This window comes from Electrophorus electricus, chromosome 17, assembly GCF_041902795.1.
Source record: "Electrophorus electricus isolate QZ-2024a chromosome 17, ASM4190279v1, whole genome shotgun sequence".
NCBI classification, from domain to species: Eukaryota; Metazoa; Chordata; class Actinopteri; order Gymnotiformes; family Gymnotidae; genus Electrophorus; species Electrophorus electricus.
The window spans coordinates 21,755,349-21,780,275 of record NC_137513.1 but is presented as its reverse complement, the minus strand read 5'-3'; the positions used below and the strand labels follow the sequence as shown (position 1 = coordinate 21,780,275).

At 44.5% G+C, this 24,927-nt stretch overlaps 1 protein-coding gene across 3 annotated transcripts; it reads left to right on the top strand.

Annotated features, from left to right (window-relative positions):
* The first annotated feature begins 471 nt into the window (after positions 1-471).
* pds5b (PDS5 cohesin associated factor B) lies at positions 472-24,725 on the top strand. 3 transcript variants are annotated; one of them, XM_081700032.1, is made up of 34 exons: positions 472-574; positions 4,069-4,195; positions 4,349-4,552; positions 4,913-4,999; positions 5,091-5,188; positions 5,979-6,105; positions 6,211-6,291; positions 6,956-7,096; positions 7,488-7,603; positions 7,714-7,808; positions 8,048-8,193; positions 9,153-9,304; positions 11,009-11,122; positions 11,752-11,833; positions 11,936-11,984; positions 12,104-12,243; positions 12,665-12,780; positions 13,096-13,201; positions 13,638-13,798; positions 14,231-14,354; positions 14,428-14,586; positions 15,159-15,227; positions 15,626-15,762; positions 15,906-16,029; positions 16,556-16,760; positions 17,510-17,624; positions 17,842-17,974; positions 18,385-18,504; positions 18,651-18,713; positions 18,951-19,093; positions 19,852-20,337; positions 20,468-20,566; positions 20,795-20,915; positions 23,893-24,725. In XM_081700032.1, exons 2-34 carry the CDS (start codon positions 4,088-4,090, stop codon positions 23,926-23,928), a joined length of 4,257 nt encoding a protein of 1,418 aa, XP_081556158.1. In that variant the 5' UTR covers positions 472-574; positions 4,069-4,087; the 3' UTR covers positions 23,929-24,725. The 3 variants fall into 3 exon arrangements, 2 of the variants coding, with proteins under 2 accessions (XP_081556158.1, XP_081556159.1); XM_081700033.1 differs by lacking the exons at positions 15,626-15,762; positions 15,906-16,029; XR_014117869.1 differs by lacking the exons at positions 18,385-18,504; positions 18,651-18,713; positions 18,951-19,093; ... (2 more) ...; positions 20,795-20,915; positions 23,893-24,725 and having other exon boundaries at positions 17,515-17,624.
* Positions 24,726-24,927: the final 202 nt, after the last annotated feature.

The window sequence follows — 24,927 nt, the reverse complement described above, 5'->3', positions numbered from 1 at the left end:
CTGTCTCTTGGAACTGATTTGGGATTATAATGATTTAGGGATTTATTTATTTGTAATACTGACCCAATCCACTCAGCACTAAAACTCATTGCTGTGTGTGTGTGTGTGTGTATATATAATATATATATATATATATATATATATATATATATATATATATATATATATATATATATATATATATGCGCAGCTGACTTGTCAAAAAGCATTTGCATCGTGTGTGTAACTATCTTCCCACCCAAATACAACAAATTAACAATGAACACTAGATGCATCACATTCGTGCAGATAATTATAAGGATATTTATTACTGCTGCGGCAGCTCTAGACGTAATGATGTTTACTGCTGCTGCTGCTGCTGCGCTTATCTTAAGACGCTATCCCGCCTGCGGCCTGTAGGGGTCGCTGCTGCCCCATGTCCCCCAAACCCGAGGCTCTCGCGACCCGCTGCTGCGCGTGAGGAGCGCTTCACGCGGCTGGATTGGCGCAGCCGGGGACGAATTGGCGCCATTTTGAAGCCGAGAGGAGGACCAGAGCGGCGGGGGAAGCGACTGGCTGCAGCTCGGCGAACAAGGTGCGTTTGTTTGTTTCCGTTAAAACAGGCACGCAAGGTGTCCGCTTTAATTCTGCTCGGTATAATTTTCTTCATCAAATCTATATAATATTTCGAGTCGGCTGAAGGTAATATTGTGAGCTAGCTGCGAGCTAGCTGGTAGCCAAGGTGATGCCTGTCCGAGCTGAGCACATCTCCGCCTCTCCTCATCTTTTATTATTATTGTTGTTGTTACTGCTTATTATTCAGATAAATACAGATAAATGCTTTTTTTTTTAGCTTTCTCCGTCCGCCGTTTAAATGATACGCCTTGATTCGGCGAGGTGTGTGTGGTGTTTTTGTTTGTGTAGCTAGCCTCGTACCACAGGCTAAGCTAGCTAGGCTAGCTAGTCCGCTCCCCTGACACCTCAGCAAAGCCTCCACACACGAGCGCCTCGCCCGCTCGCTTTATCCACATGTAAAGGTTGATCACACTTAACTTCGATTGCATTTGGCCGGTTAAGTCCTCGGCAGCTTTATGCGGACGACTGCACTGGGTACAGAAGCGCGTTGATGGGTGTCTTCTAGCTTGCTGGCTAGCTAGCGTAGCTGTCATGTTGCAGGGTAAAGCATCTGTCTGCATGCGGCTGCTTCTTGCTGTTGTATTTAGTCACTTACATGTCCAAGTTAGCTGAGTTGCAGTAATTTATACCTTTTTCTCCCCACAAAGCGTTTCTCAATAGACATGATCGGGGTAACTTGGTTCTTGCTTGAGAAAGTCAGGCGCTTAATGTCACTTGGTGGGCTCTTATTTCCCTAGACTAGGCAAACTTGTGAAATAAGACAGAAGTGTGGTTTGGCTATAAAACATTAGAGCAACATGCACTTTGCCAGTATAGCACTGGTTTTGATGTGGCCCAAACGCTGACCATACACACGGGACATTTGCCTTAAATCAAAGCTGTGAGTTATTTATGTGTGCAAACTGCAGATGTAGTTCTTGCCCGTATTGAACATGTAACATAATTTAATTACGTTTTTCTTTCTGTGTCATGTGCAGTGTTAAAGTGAACAAGTAAAAATGGTTCAAAATAATCTTAAAACTGGAGGTGCATGTAATTAATCAACGCTGTCCAGCAGTTTTCTGCCGAGACTTCGTTTAGCTGCTGTTTATGTAATACTGGATTAGATATTATGGATTGTGTGATCTGTAAAGATGACAAATAAACATCTTGTACATGTTTAAAATTACAATTTGATCGTTGTTACATGTCAGTGTAACATAGCATTAAGGAGTTTTTAATTGCAGATTATTATTTTAATCTTTTTATTTTTCATTTTTGTGCTTTACTGTATGAACTTTGTTTGTATTCCCAGAGAAATTGAAATTGGACAGGTTTACTTTGTGAAAGACTTTGTGAAATATATTAGTTTATCTTTTCTAAAGTGTTGTCTTGAATTTTTTATCACAGCATTGCAAAATGGCACAACTACATGGCACCAGGGTTTTAAGTTATGGTTAACCACTTCACTTGGGCCTAACAACTCATCATTGTGTACAGATCAGAGGACTTGTTGGTCCTAGTGGATTTCACACTGAATAATTCATCGGCTAGAGAATTGAATCGTTTTGTGTGTCTGTGTATGTACACACTGGCTGGAATAGATTTTGTTTGTAATGAATATGCAGTACCTGCAGCTGAAAGCTGTAGCATGTTTACCACTGGCTCAAACGTCGTGGTGGCAGATTGACAGAGTTAATACTGAGCAGTGAAGCAGCGCTAATCAATTATTAGTACTATTAGCTCTTCCTTACATAGTGATGAAGGACGCGCTGACAACTGAAACTGAAGATATAGTTTTATATGGCCACACAATACTGAAATAACAAATGTGTTAAACACCAAATGAAATGTTTTCTTCCTGACTGAGTGTGAAGTTGAGTTTGCTTAAAGTGTATGTGGTCTTATATTTCCATACTTCTCCCATACCACAGTCCTGGAATGTTTGCTTGTTTCCTTTACTCCAACTCCCCTAATTTGTAGTACTATAAAATGTAGCAAGAGGTGTGGATGATTTTTAGATTTAACCTAACAAGACATGACAGTCCAGCTTTACACACCTTAGCAGGGCCCAGAGGAGAATCATATCATTATGCACTGGATTTGGGTTACAGGCCTTTAGCCTGGCAGTTTGATCCGTAGCGGTTATTTTTCAGGTTCTGTCATAATATCAAAGAAGACCTGGTGCTGAACCTTTCGAGGTGTAGCAGCACTGTAGTTGAAAGCTTATATTTCAAAGTGCTATTCCTTGTGATCTGATTCTTGCTGTCACTGTTCTGTTGCCCATTAGGGTGATTTAAAAATGTTTTTCATAAGTTGAACTGGCAGTTCGGTTGTAGCAATTTGACATCTGAAACAGAGAAATTCACTCAAAATATATGTACTCTCCAAATATATAGATTACTTCATATCCAGATAACGAACACATCAGATATCGCACGTGTTCTGTAAATTCATGCAATATATTGTTTATAAATGATTAAACAGTAAGTCCTGTTGCTTATTGCATCAAGTTGTATACTTTTATCATTAAAAGGTATTTTCTCATATTTGATCTTTTTTTTCTCCTTTTATTTACAACTTTGTGCGCGTTTCCCATTAAGCATATAAGAAAATATAAATAGGAAATACTTTTCAACTATAGCTGCAAACAAAATATAGGCCTGATGCAGTTTTCTGTTGTCACACGATATATATCGTCACGTCACACGTCCCTAACACAAATTTGGAGAGGCTCTCCTGACCCCATACTCTCTTTTGAACATATATTTTAGTAATAACTGTGCATTACACCTACCATCTGGTACATTTTAGTAGAACCAATCATACCAACCTATTCTTAAAATACTGGGGGTTTTATTTATTCATTTTTTATTTTTACAGTAGGTTCAGTTGAGCACACCGTCTCATAATTCATATCATGCTAACCAAGTAAAAAAAGACAAGTAAAATATTAAAAGCAAGAGCAATATTAATGGTCATTCATACTTCAGAGCGAACTGCCCTGCTATGTGAAATACTCTATGGAGCTCTAAGTGGACTTTAAATATTGGAATTTTTCGACGTGTTTTGAAGAATGCCTTGTTTCCAATTTCAGTAGAAGTGAGTGGAATTTTAAGGGTGTGTGTGTGTGAGAGAGAGAGAGAAACAAAACAACCATAATTTCTCAGTGTCCATTCAAATGTAGGCTAATATTATTTTCCAGTATTTGTGTTGTGGGTTGGGCACAATTTGTTGTTGGTAATAGTTTTATTGTATTTTTGTTCAAACCATAAAAATTATTCTGAGGTGTTGTTTTTTTTTTTTTTTGTTTTTTTTTTTTAAATAATGTTCAATTCCAGTTACATTTGGTAATGTTAAAACGTAATGGCCATATAATTTGAAACTGCATTGTGCAATTCACTAACATTAAGATCCACGTTAAGATCTTATGATTCAATGACTGCTGCTTCCACCCCCCCACCCCCTCCCCAGCGTGCACAAGTTGGAGAGCATGGCTCACTCCAAGAATCGAGCCACAGATGGCAAGATCACCTACCCGCCGGGGGTGAAGGAGATCTCTGACAAGATATCGAAGGAGGAGATGGTGCGGAGGCTCAAGGTACAGTCTGTGTCATCGGGGCACGGCTCACTATTCCAGTTGGGAATTCTTGGTGACCCCTTATTCTGCACACCTCTGACTCTCCCCTTTCCCATCAAATCAAGCATGGCGCTGAGGGTTTCATCTGTTTTCGGGGGGGGGGTTATTTTGTAGATGGTGGTGAAGACTTTTATGGACATGGACCAGGATTCGGAGGAGGAGAAAGAGCTCTACCTGAACCTGGCCCTGCACCTGGCCTCAGACTTCTTCCTGAAGCACCCAGACAAAGACGTCAGGCTCCTGGTGGCCTGCTGCCTGGCTGACATCTTCCGGATCTATGCCCCGGAGGCGCCCTACACATCCCCAGACAAGCTGAAGGTGAGTGGGGGGGGGGGTTCTAATGTGGAAAGGCATCTGTACAGCTGCATCACGTAAAGTGTTGGGCCAGTTAGAGGCACAAACGAATGTACCTTTTACCCAGCATCTCTAGAAGAACTAAAGTATTTGTCTGTAGTGTTTTCTAGATGGGCACGCTCCTTCATGGTCTAAGAAAGCGCTTCATTTGAAATGATTTCAGAATAGTCTGAGCCCTATTGAGAGGTTGGCGGCAGGTGCTGATTGTTTTTGCAGTCTAAATTGGAGGGAATGTTTTTAGTATTGCTTTAGGATAAAAAAAAAAACCTCCATCAAGCCACAGGATTTGAAAATTTATCTAGTGCTTCTGTTCTCTCCCCCCAGGATATATTTATGTTTATAACTCGACAACTGAAAGGTTTGGAAGATACCAAAAGCGCCCAGTTCAATAGATATTTTTACTTGCTGGAGGTACGTGACATGATGTGCTGTTTGCCTGCATTAATCCATGTGCTGGATTCTTTAGTGCTCTCGTTATGTTTGTCCCCCTACTCTTCTTCAGAATATTGCTTGGGTCAAATCCTATAACATCTGTTTTGAATTGGAGGACAGCAATGAAATATTTACTCAGCTGTACAGAACCCTCTTCCAAGTGATCAAGTGAGTCTCTCTTTCTTTACATAAGTCTTTATTTTTTGGCATGAATTCCATGCACACCTTTTGCATGCACAGCACAACAGCTTTGCATCTAAAGCTCCCGTCATCTGCTCGTAATTTGGAAGGGCGCGGGCCATGGTTTATCGTGCGGCTGACGCCAGTGTGAAGCTGTGGTCTTTTTGTTGTGCCGTAACGAGCTGTCTACCTCCTGGCCGCTGCTGTTATTCCCCCCGGGGGCGTAGTCCGTTGCTGGACAGGTCCCAGTTGGTGGTGTGTTGTCACCACCATTGCTCATACAGCCGCAGCTGCCCTGGGCGTTGTCGCCGAGGCTGACACAGCACAGAGCTGGTGAGCTTGTGTGAAAATGAACACCCCCCCCCCCCCCTCCACAAAAAAAAACAGCCCTCCATCTTCCACCCCCAGAACGCAGCTCCTGCAGAAATGGTTTGAGCTATTGACATGATGTGTTTAAATGATGTGCTGTTAGCGCCTTGTTTAGAGATGAAGTGAGTAGTGTAACATTCTGCGTACCGAGCAAGCATATTGTGTTATTGGTATTTATTTATTCATAGTAGGGTTTTTTTGGGGGCTTCCCCCCCTCCTTCTTTCTTCATTCATTTTTGGTATTAGAATTACAGTTTAAAATGTGTTTTTATTATTATTATAATTATTATTATTATAGTGTTATGTAAAGGGAAGTGAAAATGACTTGGTATTATTGCTGCAGGATGGTTCTGTTCTTTGTTGTCTTGTCGTTTGTGTATTGCATGGTTTTATTTGTCGGGCTCCACAGCAACGGGCACAATCAGAAGGTTCACATGCACATGGTGGACCTGATGAGCTCAATCGTCTGTGAGGGCGACTCTGTGTCTCAGGAGCTTCTGGACACCGTCCTGGTCAACCTAGTTCCAGCACACAAGGTACACACTGTGCAGACATGCCTTTGTCTGCCTTTCATCCATTACTGCGCACACAATAGCGCCTTTCCCTGCATGTGCTGAATCTGAACGTGGTTTTGTCTGCAGAATCTGAACAAACAGGCATATGACCTGGCCAAAGCCCTACTGAAGAGGACGGCGCAGGCCATCGAGCCTTACATCACAAACGTGAGTGAGTCTTGCAAGCTATACGCTGAATCGTCTTGAATCGTCTCTTTGTGCGTTCAGAGAACAGCCCTATGCGACAGTCGGCCTCTCCTCCCGCTTCTCGGCCTCGATGGCATCCATCGCCGAGCTGTCTCAGGAGCAGGTGGCTGTGACTGGGTGTTTCTCGCGTGGATAACGGCAGTACTCTGCCCGAGGAGGAGGCCTTGGTAGCCACAGGGCAGCAGCCTGTAGGGTGCGGAGGGCTCATTAGGCGCAATAAAGTCATTAGGCTGAGTTGGAGAGGAGTTTGGTGTGGGGTCGTTGGGCAGAATTGCAGATGAAGCTGGTGTAAGGTCGTTAGGCAGTGTTGATGACTGCCATCATGGAGAATGCTCTACTGCTCTCCATTACAGCTGTTTTGAGTTCCGTGAATACATTTCCTTTTTGGAATCAAAAGGAGTGGCATTGGATTGCTTGAGTCATTACCACGTTATGCCATTTCCATGCGGTCCCCTTGACTGAAGGGCCTGCACTCCAGAAGGCTCCTCCTTCTAAAGGAGCAGGTTATTTGTGCATAGGCACTGAATCTGGGGCCTGTAGGCACGGCAGGACTGATCCCAGACCAGCCTTTGCAGTTGCAGTCACCGACACAGGTGTGTGAAGCAGGGCTCCTGTTCTGTCCCAGTTCTTCAACCAGGTGCTGATGCTGGGGAAGACGTCGGTGAGCGACCTGTCGGAGCACGTCTTTGACCTGATCCTGGAGCTCTACAACATCGACAGCCACCTCCTCCTGTCTGTGCTGCCCCAGCTGGAGTTCAAACTCAAGGTACGGCACAGCTCCCCTTTAAACGTGTGGCGGTTTATTCCATGTGCTCCATGTGGCCTGCACATTTCCAGCTTTCTGTCTGATTAGTCATTTACTCTTGAGTCCTCAAAGATAAATGAATCCCCTTAGGTTCTTTTCAACGCCGGGATTTTTGGTGATAAATGGTATGTTCGTGAAGTGTCACCACTGTATGTGCGTTTTGTTGTGCGAAATTTCATTATGGGTGTGAAAATGGTCCGTTCTTTTGTCTTTATGCAGAGTACGATCAGCAGGAAGGCTGAATAGATAATCATTGAGTTTTGCTCAGTACAACTGAATAAATCCACAGTATATATTCATGGAAAATCACTGAGCTGTGTGTGCGCGCGCGTGTGTGTGCATGTTCACGCAGAGCAATGACAACGATGAACGCCTCCAGGTTGTGAAACTCTTGGCTAAGATGTTTGGGGCCAAGGACTCAGAGCTGGCGTCTCAGAATAAGCCTCTGTGGCAGTGCTACCTGGGGAGGTGGGGCCTCTCCGTAACTCCGCCCTTCTTCTTTACCTCTTCCTCTAACAAAACCTTTATCTGTTTGTGGTAAAGCACCGTATTGATGTCAAATGTTTGATCTTACTCAGGTTCAACGACATCCATGTTCCAATTCGCCTGGAGTGTGTGAAGTTTGCTAGTCACTGTCTGATGAACCATCCCGATCTGGCTAAGGACCTCACAGGTGTTCATGCCTCACAACTATATTTTCCTCACTAGTGTTCATGCCTCCTGTGTATACGTTCCTTACAGGTACACATTCTTCACAGGTGTACGTACATGCCTTAAACAAGCCAGGAATATTTCGCTCTGAAGAAATACATGAATTTCTTTAATTGCTTCGCCTTAGAATGGATAAAGGTTGGTTTATTTTATATCGTGGGTTTTTTTGGCTGTTGTGACATGGATGTTTCGTGCGCATAGAGTATCTTAAAGTGAGGTCCCACGACCCAGAGGAAGCCATCCGCCACGACGTCATAGTGTCCATCGTCACCGCCTCCAAGAAGGACCTCTCGCTCGTCAACGATCACTTGCTGAACTTTGTGAGGGAGAGGACACTCGACAAGCGGGTCAGCCCCACATACAATGCAGACATTTTCATTATTGGCTTCCATTTTTTTTAAGTAGTACTCTGCCTCATTTGATGGGTTAGCTGCAGGCAGGTGTGGGTGGAGGTGGGGGTGGGGGTGGGGGTGGGTTGGTGCTGTTTCCTCCACTCCCCTTATTTTCCCTGCACCTTTAGGATGAGGCTGTGCAGGAGCGCGTCCGCACCGTGCTTTCGTTCCAGACCTCCCCCATTCCCCCATATCTCATCTCCAAGATGCAAAGCAGAGGAGACCGGTGAAATAAATTGAACCGTTACTCGCGTATAGCTATTCTTCAGCCTTTCCAAAGTCCATTCAATGAGAAACCTAATTGATCCTCGCCCCATACACCTGCATGAGCGATGGTGCTGCAGACGCATTACAGTCTGCCACGTGTCGCCGAGCACAACAGAGGCTGGCTTTTATTAAAACACTGCCATTTCCCCTCAGACAGCTGCTTTGTCACACATTATCTTGGAGTTTGGAATTGTTTTTGCCTCACGTCATTCATTAGTTATGTTATTATTTGGCACTGGTGCTGAAATATCTTCCAGACATCCTTTTATTGCCTTGACACTGACATCATTTGCACTTTTATGAACCTTTACTAACAACAGGCTCCTTTCTGCAAAAGCAGAGAGCTGTGACCCGAATTGTTTAGTAGTGGAGGCTCGATTTAGCTCTGTCTCAGCGAAGCAGGGCAGTGTTGTTTTGAGCATGCGTCCGTGTTTGAGGTTGCTCGTGAATGTGTAGGTTTAGCAGGGTAATTTGAGTGTTGGCTTGTATCACTGTCGTCATATGGATGTGTGTGTGTGTGTGTGTGTGTGTGTGTGTGTGTGTGTGTGTGTGTCTGTCTGTGTGTCTGTCTGTGTGTCTGTCTGTGTGTCTGTCTGTGTGTGTGTGTGTGTGTGTGTGTGTGTGTGTGTGTGTTGTTTTTGTTGCAGTGGAGGGTGCGTAAGGAAGCTATGATGGGTCTGGCACAGATCTATAAGAAGTACTCTCTGCAGGCAGAGGCCGGCAAAGAAGCAGCCAAGCAAATCTCCTGGATCAAAGACAAACTGCTGCATATCTACTACCAGAACAGCATAGACGACCGGTGAGCATTCCGGCACGAAGCGACGATGAGGCTTTTCACGGCTCGTTTGTAGTACTGTAATGCTGGACGTGTCAGAAGCCTGACTAATGGAATCGGCTCCAAAATGGGAAAAGCAACACGAGCTATTGTGGCTCATGTCCGCAGTCTCTTCAGTTTAATTTGGCGATATAACTCTAGGCAGCTCTGCTTTGCTGAGGGGCACTGTTAAAATTTGTGCAGGCCATTTGTGCGAGGGGGTGGGGGTGCAGGTGTCTGCACACATTTGTGAATTTGTATTCTTATCTGTGCTGGGCTGAGCGTCCCTGAGCTGTAATATTGCACTGTAATGCTGTGGTTTCTTGCGCTTCAGGCTCAGAAATGTCATAGCGCTAGTATATTTCCCATTATTAACCCTTCCCCAAGGAGCAGGTGACTACAGCAGTGCACACTGCAAGGGTGATTATTGATTCAGGCACTGGTTAGCTGAAGGAACAGGGGCATGCTGGGAAATCTGCAGCTTGTGTTGCGGACATCTATAAAGGAAATATCTTAGCCTGTTTTCAGCTCCTGTGTATTGATAAAGCAACTATTTATCCTCTTGTCATTGAGAACTCATCCTCCAAGACAGTATCCAGTACTGCATACTGGCCATTTGGATCATATTGGTACCTGCTGTTTGTTCAGCAGTGCAGCGCTTTGTTCTGTTGAATCATCCCAGAGTCTCAGAAATGTGAATAAATAAGGCCTACAGGGCATAGTAATTGTCATTGAAATATTCTACCTGTCATTTCTCCACCCCAGTCATATCTTTTTGCTTTTGTAATAATAACGATTTTCTCTGTGATGCACTGTAGCTCATATGTTTCTTGACATGCCATAAAGGCAATTTTACTACTTAGTTTTAAAACCTCAGCTCTGGAACCTGACCTGAAATAATTTTATTAAGAAAAATAGAAAAATCCATTATCGGTCATAGCTTTAACGTGGTTTAAGATTTCTGTTGAATTTACTTCTCGTTGAATCTGCATTGGCTTGTAATGTGCAGTATTTATCAAGGTTGCATACGATCCAGAGGTCATTGCATTAAAAAAAAGAGGGAAAGGAAAATGAATCTGTTTGGCTCGCGCCACCTCCCGGTTCCTTCCCACTTGGCTGACGGCCTGTAAGGAGCTCCCAGGGAGAGCCAGGGAGCCACACGCCACCCGCAGTCTGTGCGTCCCACTTCAGTGCTGTGCGTTTTAATGTTTGTGTTGCATATCGGGATGGGAACATCTGCTGGGCTGTGCAGGTTTCTGTTGGGCCAGTAATTTCGTTTCATTGAGCAGGCTGTGCACATGGTGCAGCAGGGCCTATCGGTTAGTTGAGTCTTCATCAAATTTTTTAAGCTCTCCTTATGTTTCTTCTGACTGCCTCATATGCAGTAAAAAAATAACTGCCGGTGAGTCTGGTGTATTAAGAGTCATCACTGTGGACGTTGTTGATGTGATGTGCAGTTACCGATCAAGAAAGTGAAAACCCGCACTCTGAAATCCTCAAAGTGGAAGCACCCATACAGCATTCCTGTGTACAGGTTTAAAACGGCAGAAATATACTTCTATGCCTCTTGTTGGACAGATGGCCACTTGCGTGTGGTCCCATTCCCCTCTTTTTCGTGATTGAAATTTGTGCTATCATGACATACGATAAGGATTTTTAAAACGGCTTAAACACCTGTGGTGCTTCCAGGTTGCTTGTGGAACGAATCTTTGCCCAGTACATGGTGCCTCACAACCTGGAGACCACAGAGCGGATGAAGTGTCTGTATTACCTATACGCTACGCTGGATTCCAACGCAGTGAAGTAAGTGCTTCAATATCCTTTTTCTATTAACTCGTCATGGCGTGTATGTTTAGGCCTCGTTTGTATGTAGTTATAGTTTTAAAAAAAAATGCTAATAATCGTAGATGGTTCATTTTCTTGTGTGAACTGTAACCTGCATTTGGAATAATTTTCACAACAGATTTAATGTTGGGTTTTTGGGGGTGGTTTTGTTTACTCATTACGTATCTGATGTTGGAGACTGTAGTCCTGCAGTTATGTTTTTCTGGGTGCTTTCCAGTCACAAGATTTCTTATATCTGCACCAGTTCAAAGCAAAAAAAAACTAATGTCTGATTTACCTGTGACATGGCTATGGAAAATGAATGATCCAATTTTAGAGTTTACCCTATTTTAAAACCACTGCACTCCACAGCTGATTGTGGTTTATGGTGTGCAGTGTTTTACATTTACAGTTTATATAAAAAATAAAGCAATCCAAATCCAGTTTATTATTATTATTAGTAGTAGTAGTGGTGTATATAATGATATACTAATTCTACATAGCTGCACCTTTTACTGTACCGTTTTGTGGTGGCAAATCCGTTGTAGTGTGAGGTGATGCGATTGATATCTGATCTCCGATGACATGGATGTGATTTGTTTTCTCAGAGCCCTCAACGAGATGTGGAAGTGTCAGAACATGCTGCGACACCATGTCAAAGATCTCCTGGATCTGGTCAAGCAGCCGAAGGTAGGCTCTCTTGCCGCCGGCCCGTGGTACCTCCATGACCCCCCTCGTCATGTTTTGCGAGTTGCAAGTTTAAAGGCGTAACCCCGTTTTCCTTTCTTTCAGTCGGACTCCTACAGCAAGGCAGTGTTCTCGAAAGTCATGGTAATCACAAGTGAGTCTGGCATGATCCTTGAACTTCAGAACAGCTCACGCAAACGTCTCCTGTGGTGAAAGGGAAGGTAAATGAGCACTCGGCCAACGTCTGGGGTCTGCTGGCCTTTTTTTTTTCAGGGAACCTGCCAGATCCGGGAAAGGCGCAGGACTTTGTGAAGAAGCTGGCACAGGTCCTGGAGGAGGATGAGAAGATCCGTAAGCAGCTGGAGACATTGGTCAGCCCCTCCTGCTCCTGTAAGCAGGCTGAAGTGTGCGTGGTAAGAACCGCCACGGTCCTCCCACACCTCACCACTGTGTGTGTGTGTGTGTGTGTGTGTGTGTGTGTGTGTGTGTGTGTGTGTGTGTGTGTGTTGACTTGATCTTTCTTCTTGACAGATTTTGATTCCTGGTGTTGGAACATTTGTTAACACTTGACAGAACGATCATTTCTGTGCTATGTAAATGTAAAAAAAAAACCAACAAAATTTCTGTAACAAAAAATGTGTTTTTAAATGTAGTGATGTGTAGCTACATGGACACTGCATAGTTGAAACCCAGTCCTCTCCTTTTGTCCTGCTCTAGTCCTGTGGCCCACGACAGAAAATCTGAATCTGGTTTTCATTATGGCCTGTCCTGCAGAGCCATGTCTGAGCCTCTTTTTAAGTGTGTCTCCGTTTGTGGGCTTGTTGACTCCTACAGAAAGACATCACGAAGAAACTGGGCAGCCCTAAGCAGCCCAGCAACCCTTTCCTGGAGATGGTGAAGTTCTTACTGGAGAGGATCGCCCCTGTCCATATTGACACAGAGTCCATCAGGTGCAGCCCACGGCTATTTTTTCAAAATTGCTATTTTGAAAAGAAAGCAATTTTCACAATTTGAGATAAGAAGAAGACTATATAATGACACAATTCTTAACAGTTTTGTTAAAATTAAGTTGTTGGGTTTTTTTTAATTCCTCATATATTCTGTTAGATTCTTTTAAATTGCAGTGACTGTGTTGATTTAGAAAAATCGCAATTAGGTATTTTATCCATATCAATCAGCCCCAATTCACTGATGCTTCTCATGTCCCTAATCCGGGGTACATTCCCCGTCTGTAGCCTGACTCTCCCGTGTTCTCCTGTCCACAGTGCACTTATCAAACAGGTGAACAAGTCGATCGAAGGGACGGCCGATGACGAGGACGAGGGCGTCCCCACGGAGCAGGCCATCAGAGCCGGCCTGGAGCTCCTCAAGGTAATTATGGTCTCTTTTCAGCACTGACGTAACTCATGAAGTAACGCACATGAGTTTGAGAGATCGTTCACTCTCTTCTGCTCCTCCACATCCCAACGTGTTTCATCCACTCATTTTGCCCCAGAAACACAAACAAACAAAAACCCAACATTCATTATGTGGCAGTTATTTTTTAATAAACAAATGAGACACAGAATGATTAAGTTTTACTCGGCACATTCAGGAAACTTAATGCCCCGTTTGACTGGATTACTAATTTGTGTACCAAGCTGTCAGCAACAGCAAAAAAAGCCCAAAATCAATAAGTTGTAGACAGGTCATCATTCTAATTCTGGCACCACTGAGGCAAGGGGATATGGGCCCTTCCTCCCCGTCTCAAGAGGTGGCAAGTATTTGCAGAGCGCGCAGTAGCGACGGGTTGTGTGGTGTCCCGCAGGTCCTGTCCTTCACCCACCCCGTGTCCTTCCACTCGGCCGAGACGTTCGAGTCCCTGCTGGGCTGCCTCAAGATGGACGACGAGAAGGTGGCAGAGGCAGCTCTGCAGATCTTCAAGAACACTGGCAGCAAGCTGGAGGAGAGCTTCCCGCACATCAAATCGTGAGTGCCCATGCTGCCCAGGCTCATGGGTGTTGTAAGCCAGCGGTTCCTCTGCCCTGGTTCAGCGGTTCCTTTGCCCTGCGATCTTTCCCTGCTCTAACTCTCTCACTCGAACCGCATGAAGGGTGGCTTAGTTAGCCATTGAGTTGAGCTGGGTGTACTGGCAGGGAGATTTAGTTTTTTTGTTTTATTTTTGTTTTTTCTTCTAGCTAAAATGTGAAAAAGTGGGCTTGTCCAGGACCAGCACTGAGAAACCCTGGTTTACCAAGAGCCTGACAATATCATCCTTCAGTTTAAGATAACACAACACAAAAGACACAACAAAGGAACAAAGTTTTAAGTCCGTTGCCCGTTTCCATAGGTTCTGTATAGTTCACGTGTTTGACCTTCTTTGACTATCTCCACACCATTCCTTGTGTCTGCCCCCTCTAGTGTCCTGCTGCCGGTACTCCAGCACAAGGCCAAAAAGGGGCCCCCCCGCCAGGCCAAGTTCGCCATCCGCTGCATTCACGCCATGTTCTCCAACAGGGACACCCACTTTGCCCAGATCTTTGAGGTGAGTGCTGAATATGCCAGTGAGGAGCAGCAGCTGTCCATGGCCCCAACTGACTGTGTCTCGTTGGTTTTAGCCTCTGCACAAAAGCCTGGACACAGAGAACATGGAGCAGCTGATAACCCCTCTGACCACCCTGGGCCACCTGGCCATGCTGGCCCCGGAGCAGTTCGCTGGACCCCTCAAATCCCTGGTGGCCAACTTCATTGTCAAAGACCTGCTGATGAACGACAGGGTGAGAATGAGTAGAACTTAGCACTGCAACCTCTGAAGAGCTGGCAGGGGAGGAGTTATAAGGGCTTTCACAAATTATTTTAAAGAGTCGTGGAACGGTGGAAGTAACCCAAGCATATTGTAAAAGGAGATGGCACTGATGTCATGAATGTTTTTCTGATCTAATTTTTGAGACAGTAGCTCATTTGACTTCATTATGTGTTGGTCTGTCATTTTATAGCCAATTTATTTGGTTAGAAATAATTTGTAGATTCTCGCTTCCAGATTACAAACCACTGTATGTCTCTCTTGAACATATATCATAGTGTCCTGGTAAGGCGACCACATAGTTATTTACCTTTATAAAGAAGTCATTTGCTATATTTTCTATGGACCGGTGTGTATACAGCCGACAAAGATCTTACGTTGCAGAGCAACGGTTTCCATGGTAATGAGAAATTGGATTAATGGATGGATGGTATATCCTAATAAGTGCACATTGGGGGAGGAACAGAGTTCTGTAGCACATACTCTGATCCCAAATCCCATCTGACACACAGGGCTGATTTTTCTTTTCTCATTTGTCTCTCCAAGATTCCTGGCAAGAAAACCACCAAGCTCTGGGTTCCAGACGATGAGGTTTCCCCTGAAACGCTGGCTAAGGTGAGCCTCAGTCACCCTACACAGAGTGCTTGCTAAGAGCACATGCAGCCCAAACACCCGAGCTGCTGTTCGTGGATTTTGCCTGTGAAGTGTGTAGTAGAGTGATTGCCTTTGATGGATTGATTGTCTAGCGCAGTTTTTGACTCTAGGCCAGATCCCCCTCCTTGGTGCCGCTGATTAATGGTCCTTTTTTTCCTCCAAGTGAATATAAATGCGTGCACACACCCCATATAAACACACACACAGACTGTGTGTGTGTGTGTGTGTGTGTGTGTGTGTGTGTGTGTGTGTGTGTGTGTGTGTGTATATATATATATATGTATGTATATATAGCGTGTGTGTATGTGTGTAAGAAAACATTACACACTGACTGAGTAGTTCTCTGCTGTGGGTTTTAGATCCAGGGTATTAAGCTGATGGTGCGGTGGCTGCTCGGGGTAAAAAATAACCAGAGTAAGTCGGGTAACTCCACGCTGAGGATGCTTACTGCCATACTGAACAGTGATGGAGACCTAACGGAGCAGGGCAGGCTGGGGTGAGTGCTGCCATCACTGCGATCCCCGCTACTGAGCAAACCCGTCCTTGTACTGCAGTGGTGTGGGTGGGTGTGAGAGATATAAAACATACATGCATAGCAGATTTGATCCTGGTTTTATTGGTGTGTGTGTGCGCGCACAGGAAGCCAGACATGTCGCGGCTGCGCTTGGCGGCGGGTTGTGCGGTGTTGCGTCTGGCTCAGGAACCCTGCTACCATGAGATCATCACCCTGGAACAGTACCAGCTCTGTGCTCTTGTCATCAACGTACAACTTCCCCTGCACCCCCCCACCCCCACACACGCATACCCCGTCTCGCAGGACAATATCCGACACCATCACCTTCCTGTGACACATAATGGGGCATATAACAGCCCGTATCACTGTCACTATATGGAGGCTTTTTTTAGCTTGCTCCAGGCTACATGCTTACAGACATTATTATTGTTCTTATTATTCACATTTATACAGTGCCCTTCGTAAACCTAACAACACTTCACAGACGGACTTTCATTTGAGGAGACGCCTGCAAATTGTATGACTAGCATATTCCAGCAATGCCAATACTTCTCAAACGTGATCCGCAACTCTGTTAAACAGTTGTTTGCAGTAATTCTGATTTGTCAGTCCATATATTTTAATATCCTTTAATACTAAGAGCATCCTTTATTAAGCATTAATCTTTCATTCATTAATTCCCTCACTCACTCATTACTTTATGATAATTCTAGCTGTTCAATGTAACGATGTCTGGCCTCTTATGAGTTAGTCACGCAGTCTCCTCTCTCCCCAGGACGAGTGCTACCAGGTGCGGCAGGCATTTGCACAGAAGTTGCACAAGGGCCTGTGTCGCCTGCGGTTGCCGCTGGAGTACCTGGCGGTGTTCGCGCTGTGTGCCAAAGACCCGGTGAAGGAGCGGCGAGCACACGCCCGCCAGTGCCTGGTCAAGAACATCAACCTGCGGCGAGAGTACCTCAAACAGCATGCTGCCGTCAGCGGTGAGGGCATGTACTCATTCTTCTTCCCTCCGTTCTACCACTGCAGGGCAGCCTCTTGTGCGCACCTGAACTTGGCCCTCCAAGTGGCAGGAAATGCATGGTGTACTGCGCGGGGCGCTCTGACACCAGGCGTTGGGGCTTTGCCGTAGTGTCGCAGGTTCACTGCAGTAGGCCTGTATAAACATGGATGTGCACCCAGCACTCAGTGTTTCAGGGTAATGGGGAGTATTATAATAATAATAATAATAATAATAATAATAATAATAATAATAATATGCTGGGAGCAACTTCACCAGTAGCTGGTATTCAAGTTAAGTGTTCTGTCGCAGTTTTGTTGATTCACAGCAGTTACGTTTAGCAAGTGTAAATGATGATCAGTAAATGAACAATATGTGGAAATATAACTGCAGCAAAATATTTTAGTACATATTGTGAATCCCTGTTTATGTAAGTGAGAAATGACTTTGCTATGTCTTTCCTGTCAAATTGGATCAGAAGACTGTTTAGGCCACTGTCTGCTATGGTTGCCATTAATTCACACCATTAATTTTTCTGAGCTAATTTGATTTGGACTAATTGGATTGTGATTATCTGATGCAGCACAAGCCTCTTGTAATGCACTCCACGTGTCATTTATCTCATCCTCGTGGCGAATCCCTGCGCTTCTCGGACACGTGAGCTGGCAAAACTCCTGAGTGATCCGTCATTCATGACAAAACCGAATAACACTAACATCTGTGTGCATGCAGAGAAGCTGATCTCCCTGCTTCCAGAGTATGTGGTACCGTACGCCATCCACCTGCTGGCACATGACCCAGACTATGTCAAAGTACAAGACATAGAGCAGCTCAAAGACATCAAAGAGTGAGTCTCCACATGTGTGCGGGAGCCGTGCTTTGGGGGGGCGGGGGTATTGGGTGCTTTGTAATGTGCTGCTCTGTAAATCAAGCCAAGCAGAATCATCTGCCTGCCTCTCTTTTCCTTTGGCAGTGTGCCTGCGAGAGCTCTGCCTTTATCAGTGAAAAATGATGTTCTCTCTTTCTTTCTCACTCTATTTTTCTGCACTCCATTCGTCACACAGGGCTCTGTGGTTTATTTTGGAGATCTTAATGGCCAAAAACGAGAACAACAGTCATGCGTTTATTAGGAAAATGGTAGAGAACATCAAACAGACCAAAGACGGCCAATCTCCTGACGATGCCAAGATAAATGAGGTATGATGAAGCTGTTCTGAAGGTATTTTACCCCCCCCCCCCCTTGTCAAGAGTCGGTATATGTGCTCCGGTTCATATACTAGCATACAGTAAAGCATGCTAATGATTCTACATTCTACAAGACCACAGTGCCATATAAGGGCCAGTGTTTACAGTGCTACACAGTACAGGTAATTAGGAAGGTGCCAGAGATCATCTCACCCTTAGGAAGACTTTAGATGAACTATCAGCTTCAGTCCTTCTCCGGGCATGCCGTGTTTTGTTTCAGGATGTACTGTGTGTGAGTGTGTGAGTGTGTGTGAGTGTAAGTGTGTGTGTGTGTGTGTGTGTGTGTGTGTGTGTGTGTGTGTGTGTTTGGTCTGTCCTTCCCTCGCTACCATAGCTTTGTTCTCTAACTTCTTTCCCGTTAGAAACTCTACACGGTGTGCGACGTAGCCATGAATATCGTCATCTCCAAGAGCACCACATACAGTCTGGAGTCGCCAAAAGACCCTGTGCTGCCTGCACGCTACTTCACCCAGCCTGACAAGGTAGGAGAGCCAAACACCTTTTGGGATAGACCTCCTGGAACGATACTGAATATGATGACCGAATCTCAGGAAATTGCTCTCCAAGATAATGGCTTGTCTGCCTTCAGTGCCTGTCCTCTAAATCCTTCTCTGGGGTTATATTACAGAATTTCAGCAACACAAAAAATTACCTTCCTCCTGAGATGAAGTCATTTTTCACCCCTGGCAAGGTACGTCCCTGGCTATTGTTTTGTATCTTTTAGAGTTTATGTTGAGTTTCTGCATCATTTACGCATTTAGCTGACGCTTTTACCCAAAGGTGACTTAAAATTTTGACATCTTGAGCAATTAGGGGTTAAGGGCCTTACTTAGGGGCCCAACAGTGGCCACTTGGCGGAAGTAGGGCTTGAACTGTCAACCTTCTGATTACTAATCAAGTACCTTAACCACTGGCATCTCTTCCCCAGCCCAAAGCAGCAAATGTGCTTGGGGCGGTGAACAAACCCTTATCAGCCACAGGCAAGCTGCAGACCAAGTTGTCCCGCATGGAGACCATCAGCAACGCCAGCAGTAACTCCAACCCCAGCTCCCCTGGCCGCAGCAAAGGAAGGTGTGTGGGTACTACTATCTAATAGTAGTAGATGATGTGGTAACAAATATTTATATATGCACTGAGTCCAATTTTATTTGTCCCATCAGGTCTACTGTAATGTGTTATCGTATCGATGGAAGGTAGTATCTAACCTCACTGCATGTTAAATATTAGATACGAGTCTGGATATTTTAAAATTAGTGTTATCCTCTAAAACTTCAAATGTTAGTATGCCAGATGGAGGTAGTAGTTTCAAAAAGGGGAAAAAACAAAACAAAACAACCCATTAAAAAATCTGTCACAGTAAAGTTTAAATCATCCGTTTGAAGGAGGCTGAGGCAGTCTGGTGTTGCTGTCTTCTATAAAACTAGACACCATTTTCCCTGTAATCACCGTGAATAGGTGTCATTCGCATACACCTGAATACACGCTGGTAATGGCATTTGCATCACAAGAATGTAATGATTACAGCTCCACTGGCAGGAAATTTGACTTTGACTACAGGGGCTGGTCTCCAGTAGCCTGGCTTTTCTCAGCATTCTGCTAGTGGTATGCAGAGGCGGGTGTCTGCTTTATGCTCATCACTCCACTGCATTTTACTGGCTTCATTATCCACTCTAGTATAGTTGTGTAGGTTGGAGAGGGAGTGATGCCTCAGATCTTGGGAAGATCTTATTGGATTATGGCACGTCCCTGAAGCAGAAGACTAAGAGCTTGAAAGACGATGCATTTCATTTTCGCTGGCTTGATCTCGTTACCCACTTGTGCCCTCTCAGACTTGACGTAGCCGAAGTGGACCACAGTGAGAATGAGGACATCTCTATGAAGAGCCCGTCTGAGGGAGACAAGCCCAGCAGGGGGCGCAAGCGAGGCGGCGCCTCCAGCCAGGAGGACAAGACGCAGGAGTCGAAGCCCAAGCGTGGCCGCAAGAGGGCGGCCAACAGCAGTGTGGACAACACGGAGGAGCCCTGGGGCGGTGAGGACAGCAGTGTGGCGGAGACGGCCACCGAGACGGAGGATGAGCAGAACAGCCCACCCAAGCGGGGACGGCGGGGACGGCCACCCAAGTCGGCCACCGTCGCCGCTGCCAGGGACGACACCCCCGGCAAGGGGAGGAGAGGGCGCAGGAAGGTGGCTCCGCCCCCAGAAGAGGAGCACGACGAAGAGCAGGAGGGCGAAGAGGAAGAGGAGGATGAAGGGGAAGCAGGCAGTGAAAATATGGAAGTAAAACCTAAAGGCAGGGGCAGAGGCCGCAGGCCCAGGTCAGTCACGTGACCAATGCCGGCCGTTTGAGAGCGCTCCTAACTGAGCGTGCTCGTGATGGAAACAAAAATATTGCATGTTTTTGCCAGACTAAACGTAGAAACTGATGGTGTGCATCATTCCTTTCAGAGCGGCACCGTTGGAGGCCACCAGCGATTCAGTCGAATCCACCCCGCAGAAAAGAAGGGGGCGACCTCCGAAGTCTCAGACGGCAGCTAAAAAATCAGGGTAGGCAGCACGCTTCTGTCTCGAGGCCTTAACGAGCGCTACATCTGAGTTCATCCGCCGACACAGACGGTCCGCACTCACTCCCTGATGGGTTTTCAGTGCCATCAGTACGTGGATGTTGAACTGCGCCTGCATTCACTGAGGTTTCAACTGAAGGCTTGCTCTAGTTGAGGGGCACGACGAGGGCTTGGTAGCACTTGTACTGACCCGTTTGCTTCTATGCTACAGTGGCGGGCGGCCCAGGGCAGCAGCCGCCAGCCAGGAGGAGGAGAGCGAGGAGGAGATGGAGACATCCCAGCAGAGCGAGGAGGAGGTAGAAGAGGAGCAGTCACAGGACTCCTCACCTAAAGTAAGTCCTGTGTTTCGGGGGGTGTATATCTTTTTAAATTAGGGGTCTGGGAAGTCCCAGTTTAGGCAGGACGACTTCAGGGCTAGTTAGGATGGTATGCTAGGTTGTGTGTGTTAGTGTGGTAGGTATGTATGTCTGTATGTACGTATGTTTATCTCTCGAGTATACACTGTTTGTGGGGGGGGGTTTTGGGGGGGGGTTGCAGTGTATACAAAATTGTGGATTTTAATGTAAAACAAGTAGAAAAACGTGTTTAATAGGCAGAGGGGTAAAATGCCCTGTCGTATAACTCTGTCATATAACTCAGTTTCACTAATTAATTCTACCAGCTGGCTTGAGCTAATTAGTAAAGCCACATGGCTGGAACAAAATCCTGGGAGTTTTTCAGCTGCACTATATGGCCAAAAGTATGTGGACAGCTCACCATCACACCTGTACGAGCTTGTTGGACATTCCACTCCAAAGCCATGGGCATTAATATAAAGTGGCTCCCACCTGCTGTTACCCTTTACTAGGACTCTAAAGGTCCTTGGCCAAACGCGAACAACTCTGGACCATTTATCCCTCCTCCAGCACCAAGCTCTGCTGGAACTATCTTTTATGGGAGAGAGCGTTCTCCTAGCATCCTCCAAACCCAGATTAGTACCCCTCAGCCTGCCAGCTAGTGAAGTATCACTCCACATAACATTGCTACTGCTCCGGAGTCTGTGACGTTGTGCGTGGTGATCTCAGGCTTGCATGCAGCTGCTTGGCCATGGAAGCTCATTTCATAAAGCTCCTGCTGCACAGTCTTTGTGCCAGTGTTGCTTCCAGAAGCAGTTTGGAACTGTGTCTTGAGTGAAGTATCCCAAGGTGGGTAGTAACGCGCTACATTTACTCAGTTACATTTACTTATGTAACTTTTGGAACAAATTGCACTTGTAAGAATTGCTTTAAAAGAGAGTACTCTTATACTCTTACCCGAGTACATTTGCGAGGTCAAATTTACTTTTATTCTGTTATGTTTGTCAATTTTCCGTTGGTTACATTTTAAAATAACTTGAAACCTGTCAAGTGTGGGAGGGTTGGTAAAATTCTTTAAAGATGATCACTGAAAGCTACCAAGTTGATTCAGTAAGTTAGACAACTGAACAGTAGTAGACACAGTGAACAGCAAATAGGCACATTTTCCTGTGTGGGGCTCAAATTATTACATTTATGAAAAGTATCTTGCAATATATACTTTTCCTTAAGGCTCACATATCTGTTTAAAATCGGCGCTTGCATAATTTGCATTATTAATATGAAAGTAAAGCAGTCCGATATCAGTGATTATCTAAGACAGAATGGCTCACTAGATACGCAGGTATAAACTACAAACAGCAGGTAAATAAGTGCAGCAATTGAACTGACTTCATGGCGTGTGGCAATGCCTTCCCCATTCTGAGCCATATTTTCTAGATTATAAAGGTTTCAATGTTATAACATTTAAGGCTTGTTATTGATTTTATATATCGATATTTCTTTCGACAACATACAGGGGCAGCTGTTAGCTAGACAATGTAGGATAGCTTGCACACTAGCTGGTCTGACTGGTCACCTAATTGCAAGGTAAACATAACGAAAAGTAAAATATCTAGAATGTGACCTTCTGCAAGAGCTAGGAATATTCCCAGAAACTAATAATCACAATCACCAAATCTAATGTGATGCTTGCTACTTATGTTATATGCACAATATTTCGCTGATATTAGAAACCAACACATGAACTGGTTATGTATTTTTGCGTGCCAAGTCCAAATATATTTTCAGAATTTCCGTATCAACCATAGTTTGTTTTTTTTTTTTCCTCTCCATTATGTTTACTTCTACATGTATGGTATTTAGCAGATGGGATCTACCAAAGTGCTTTTGTCTGTCTACTTGGATAGGACAAATAGTTTACAACCAATTATACTTGCATACCATTATGTATAGCAGGCCTGTGGAAAATCGCTACCAAGGAAGGTGGAGCCCCTTAGTGTTGGCAGGCTATTACTAGACACTGAGGCCAAATATTAGTGTAATTCCTACATATGTACAAGACTTTATATTTTATTTATGAATAAGTACTATATATACTTATTGTAAAATTCACTTAAAAACCACGCCAGAGAGACATCTTTAAAACAGATTTGATTTCAGAGTAAAAAAGCTATGAGGGACGGACACACACACACACACACACACACACACACACATACATATATATATATATATATGAGAGAGAGAGATGTGCTGTTACTTTATTGGAGCTCATTTTTCTCACTACTTGAACAGTTTTTAACAGATACTTTCTTACTTGAGTGATTATTTAAATGACTACTTATTACTTCTACTTGAGTATTTATTTTAAAGTAATGCTTCTTTTACTTGAGTACAGTTTTTGGCAACTCTAGCCACCTCTGGAGGTATAGGGGAATATAACGGCCTTCAGCACGCAGTGGCCCCGTTCTGTGTTCTCTGCCGCTTCATGGCAGAGCAGTTGTTGCTCCTCGATGCTTCCATTTCGTAGTAATGGCACTTCCAGTGGACCGGGACAGATTTAGCAAGGCAGACATTACATGAACTGGTTAAGAAGGCATCCTATGACAGTGCCACGTTTAGTTTCCTGAGCTATTCAATATAACGCCTTCTATTGCCGTTATATGTCTATGGCAGTTGCATGGCTATGTGCTTTGTTATAAATATGCTAGCAATAGGTGTGGCTAAAATATTTGAATTCAGTAATTATGGGGGTCTGCATACTTTTTGTCTGTAGATTATCTACCAACAATGTTAATAGATACATATATGTCAACATTTCTACTTCTGCTAATTAAAAAAAAAAGTCTGACGTGATAGTAGGAAGCCTACAGTTATGGTCAAAGTCTTAAAATAAACCCAGCAGACTATGTCATCGGCATTGCCGAGAATAGCCCCCTGATTTGGAGTGCTAATTGCCTCGCATGTTGTACAGGTGCGACGGAAGGCCGGAAGGCGAGATCGGAGATGAGGGAGATGACGCACTCGAGCGAGCAGGATTCGTGACAGCTGAGCGTAGGAAAGCCCTGGAAGACAAAGGAGGGACTTTTTTTTTTTTTTGGGAGACATTTGGGACTTTATAGAGCCCTGCATTTGCTTCAGCTGTATTTTGCTGTCTTTTCCGCTGTATGCTTTAGCCACGCCTACACACCATGACTCGTGGTTTGTTTTGCATCGTTGCGTGTGCTGACCATGTGAAAGATCTTAACCTACACAAAAAATGTAAATAGTGTTTGTTCTGTCATCCCTCCCCCCCACCCACACCCAACTTTAGGGAGACGACTGTATAGCTTTTACCCTTCTGGCTTTAAAGATATTGCACCAGCTGAACTGTCCAAGTATTAAAGAAAATGAAATTCTGAAAAGCATCTTTTAGCAGTACTGTATATGTCCAGTGTGTTTTCTGTGTCATTCTGTACTGTGCAACATAAATAACTTGTTTTGTAGTTCCATTTTTTATTCGTTTGTCTTTTTTTCTTTCCCTTTTTTAACGCCCTCTCATTTGTGTATCACTTGTGTGCATATTGTTGTGGATGTGCAAATGTGCCTAGGTGGGGGGAAGGAAGCACTGGTCAAATGATGAAACCACCTATTTGTTATCTTTCCCTGCTCAGTATTGATCTTATCAGTGTTTGGAAGAACAGAGGAAGTCTAGTACAGAGCATCCATTTTAATATTGGCTGTGTATTGCAAAACAGTTGCAGATTAAAATTCCCCAAACCACTTTTTCAGTCTGCTGAACCAATAAAATATTCTGTTTTAATAATATGCCTGTTTACTGATCAAATATGGGTTACCATTTAAGGATTCATTTTGATGTTTTCTTTGGAGCTATTTATGGTGTTACTGAGTTCTGTTAATTAATTTTCACCCCTTTTGAAAATGATTTAATCCAGTCTCCCATCTGTAGCACAAACTGACTAACCAAAGGCCCAGACTACGCCGCATTATTTACTACATAAAACAAATG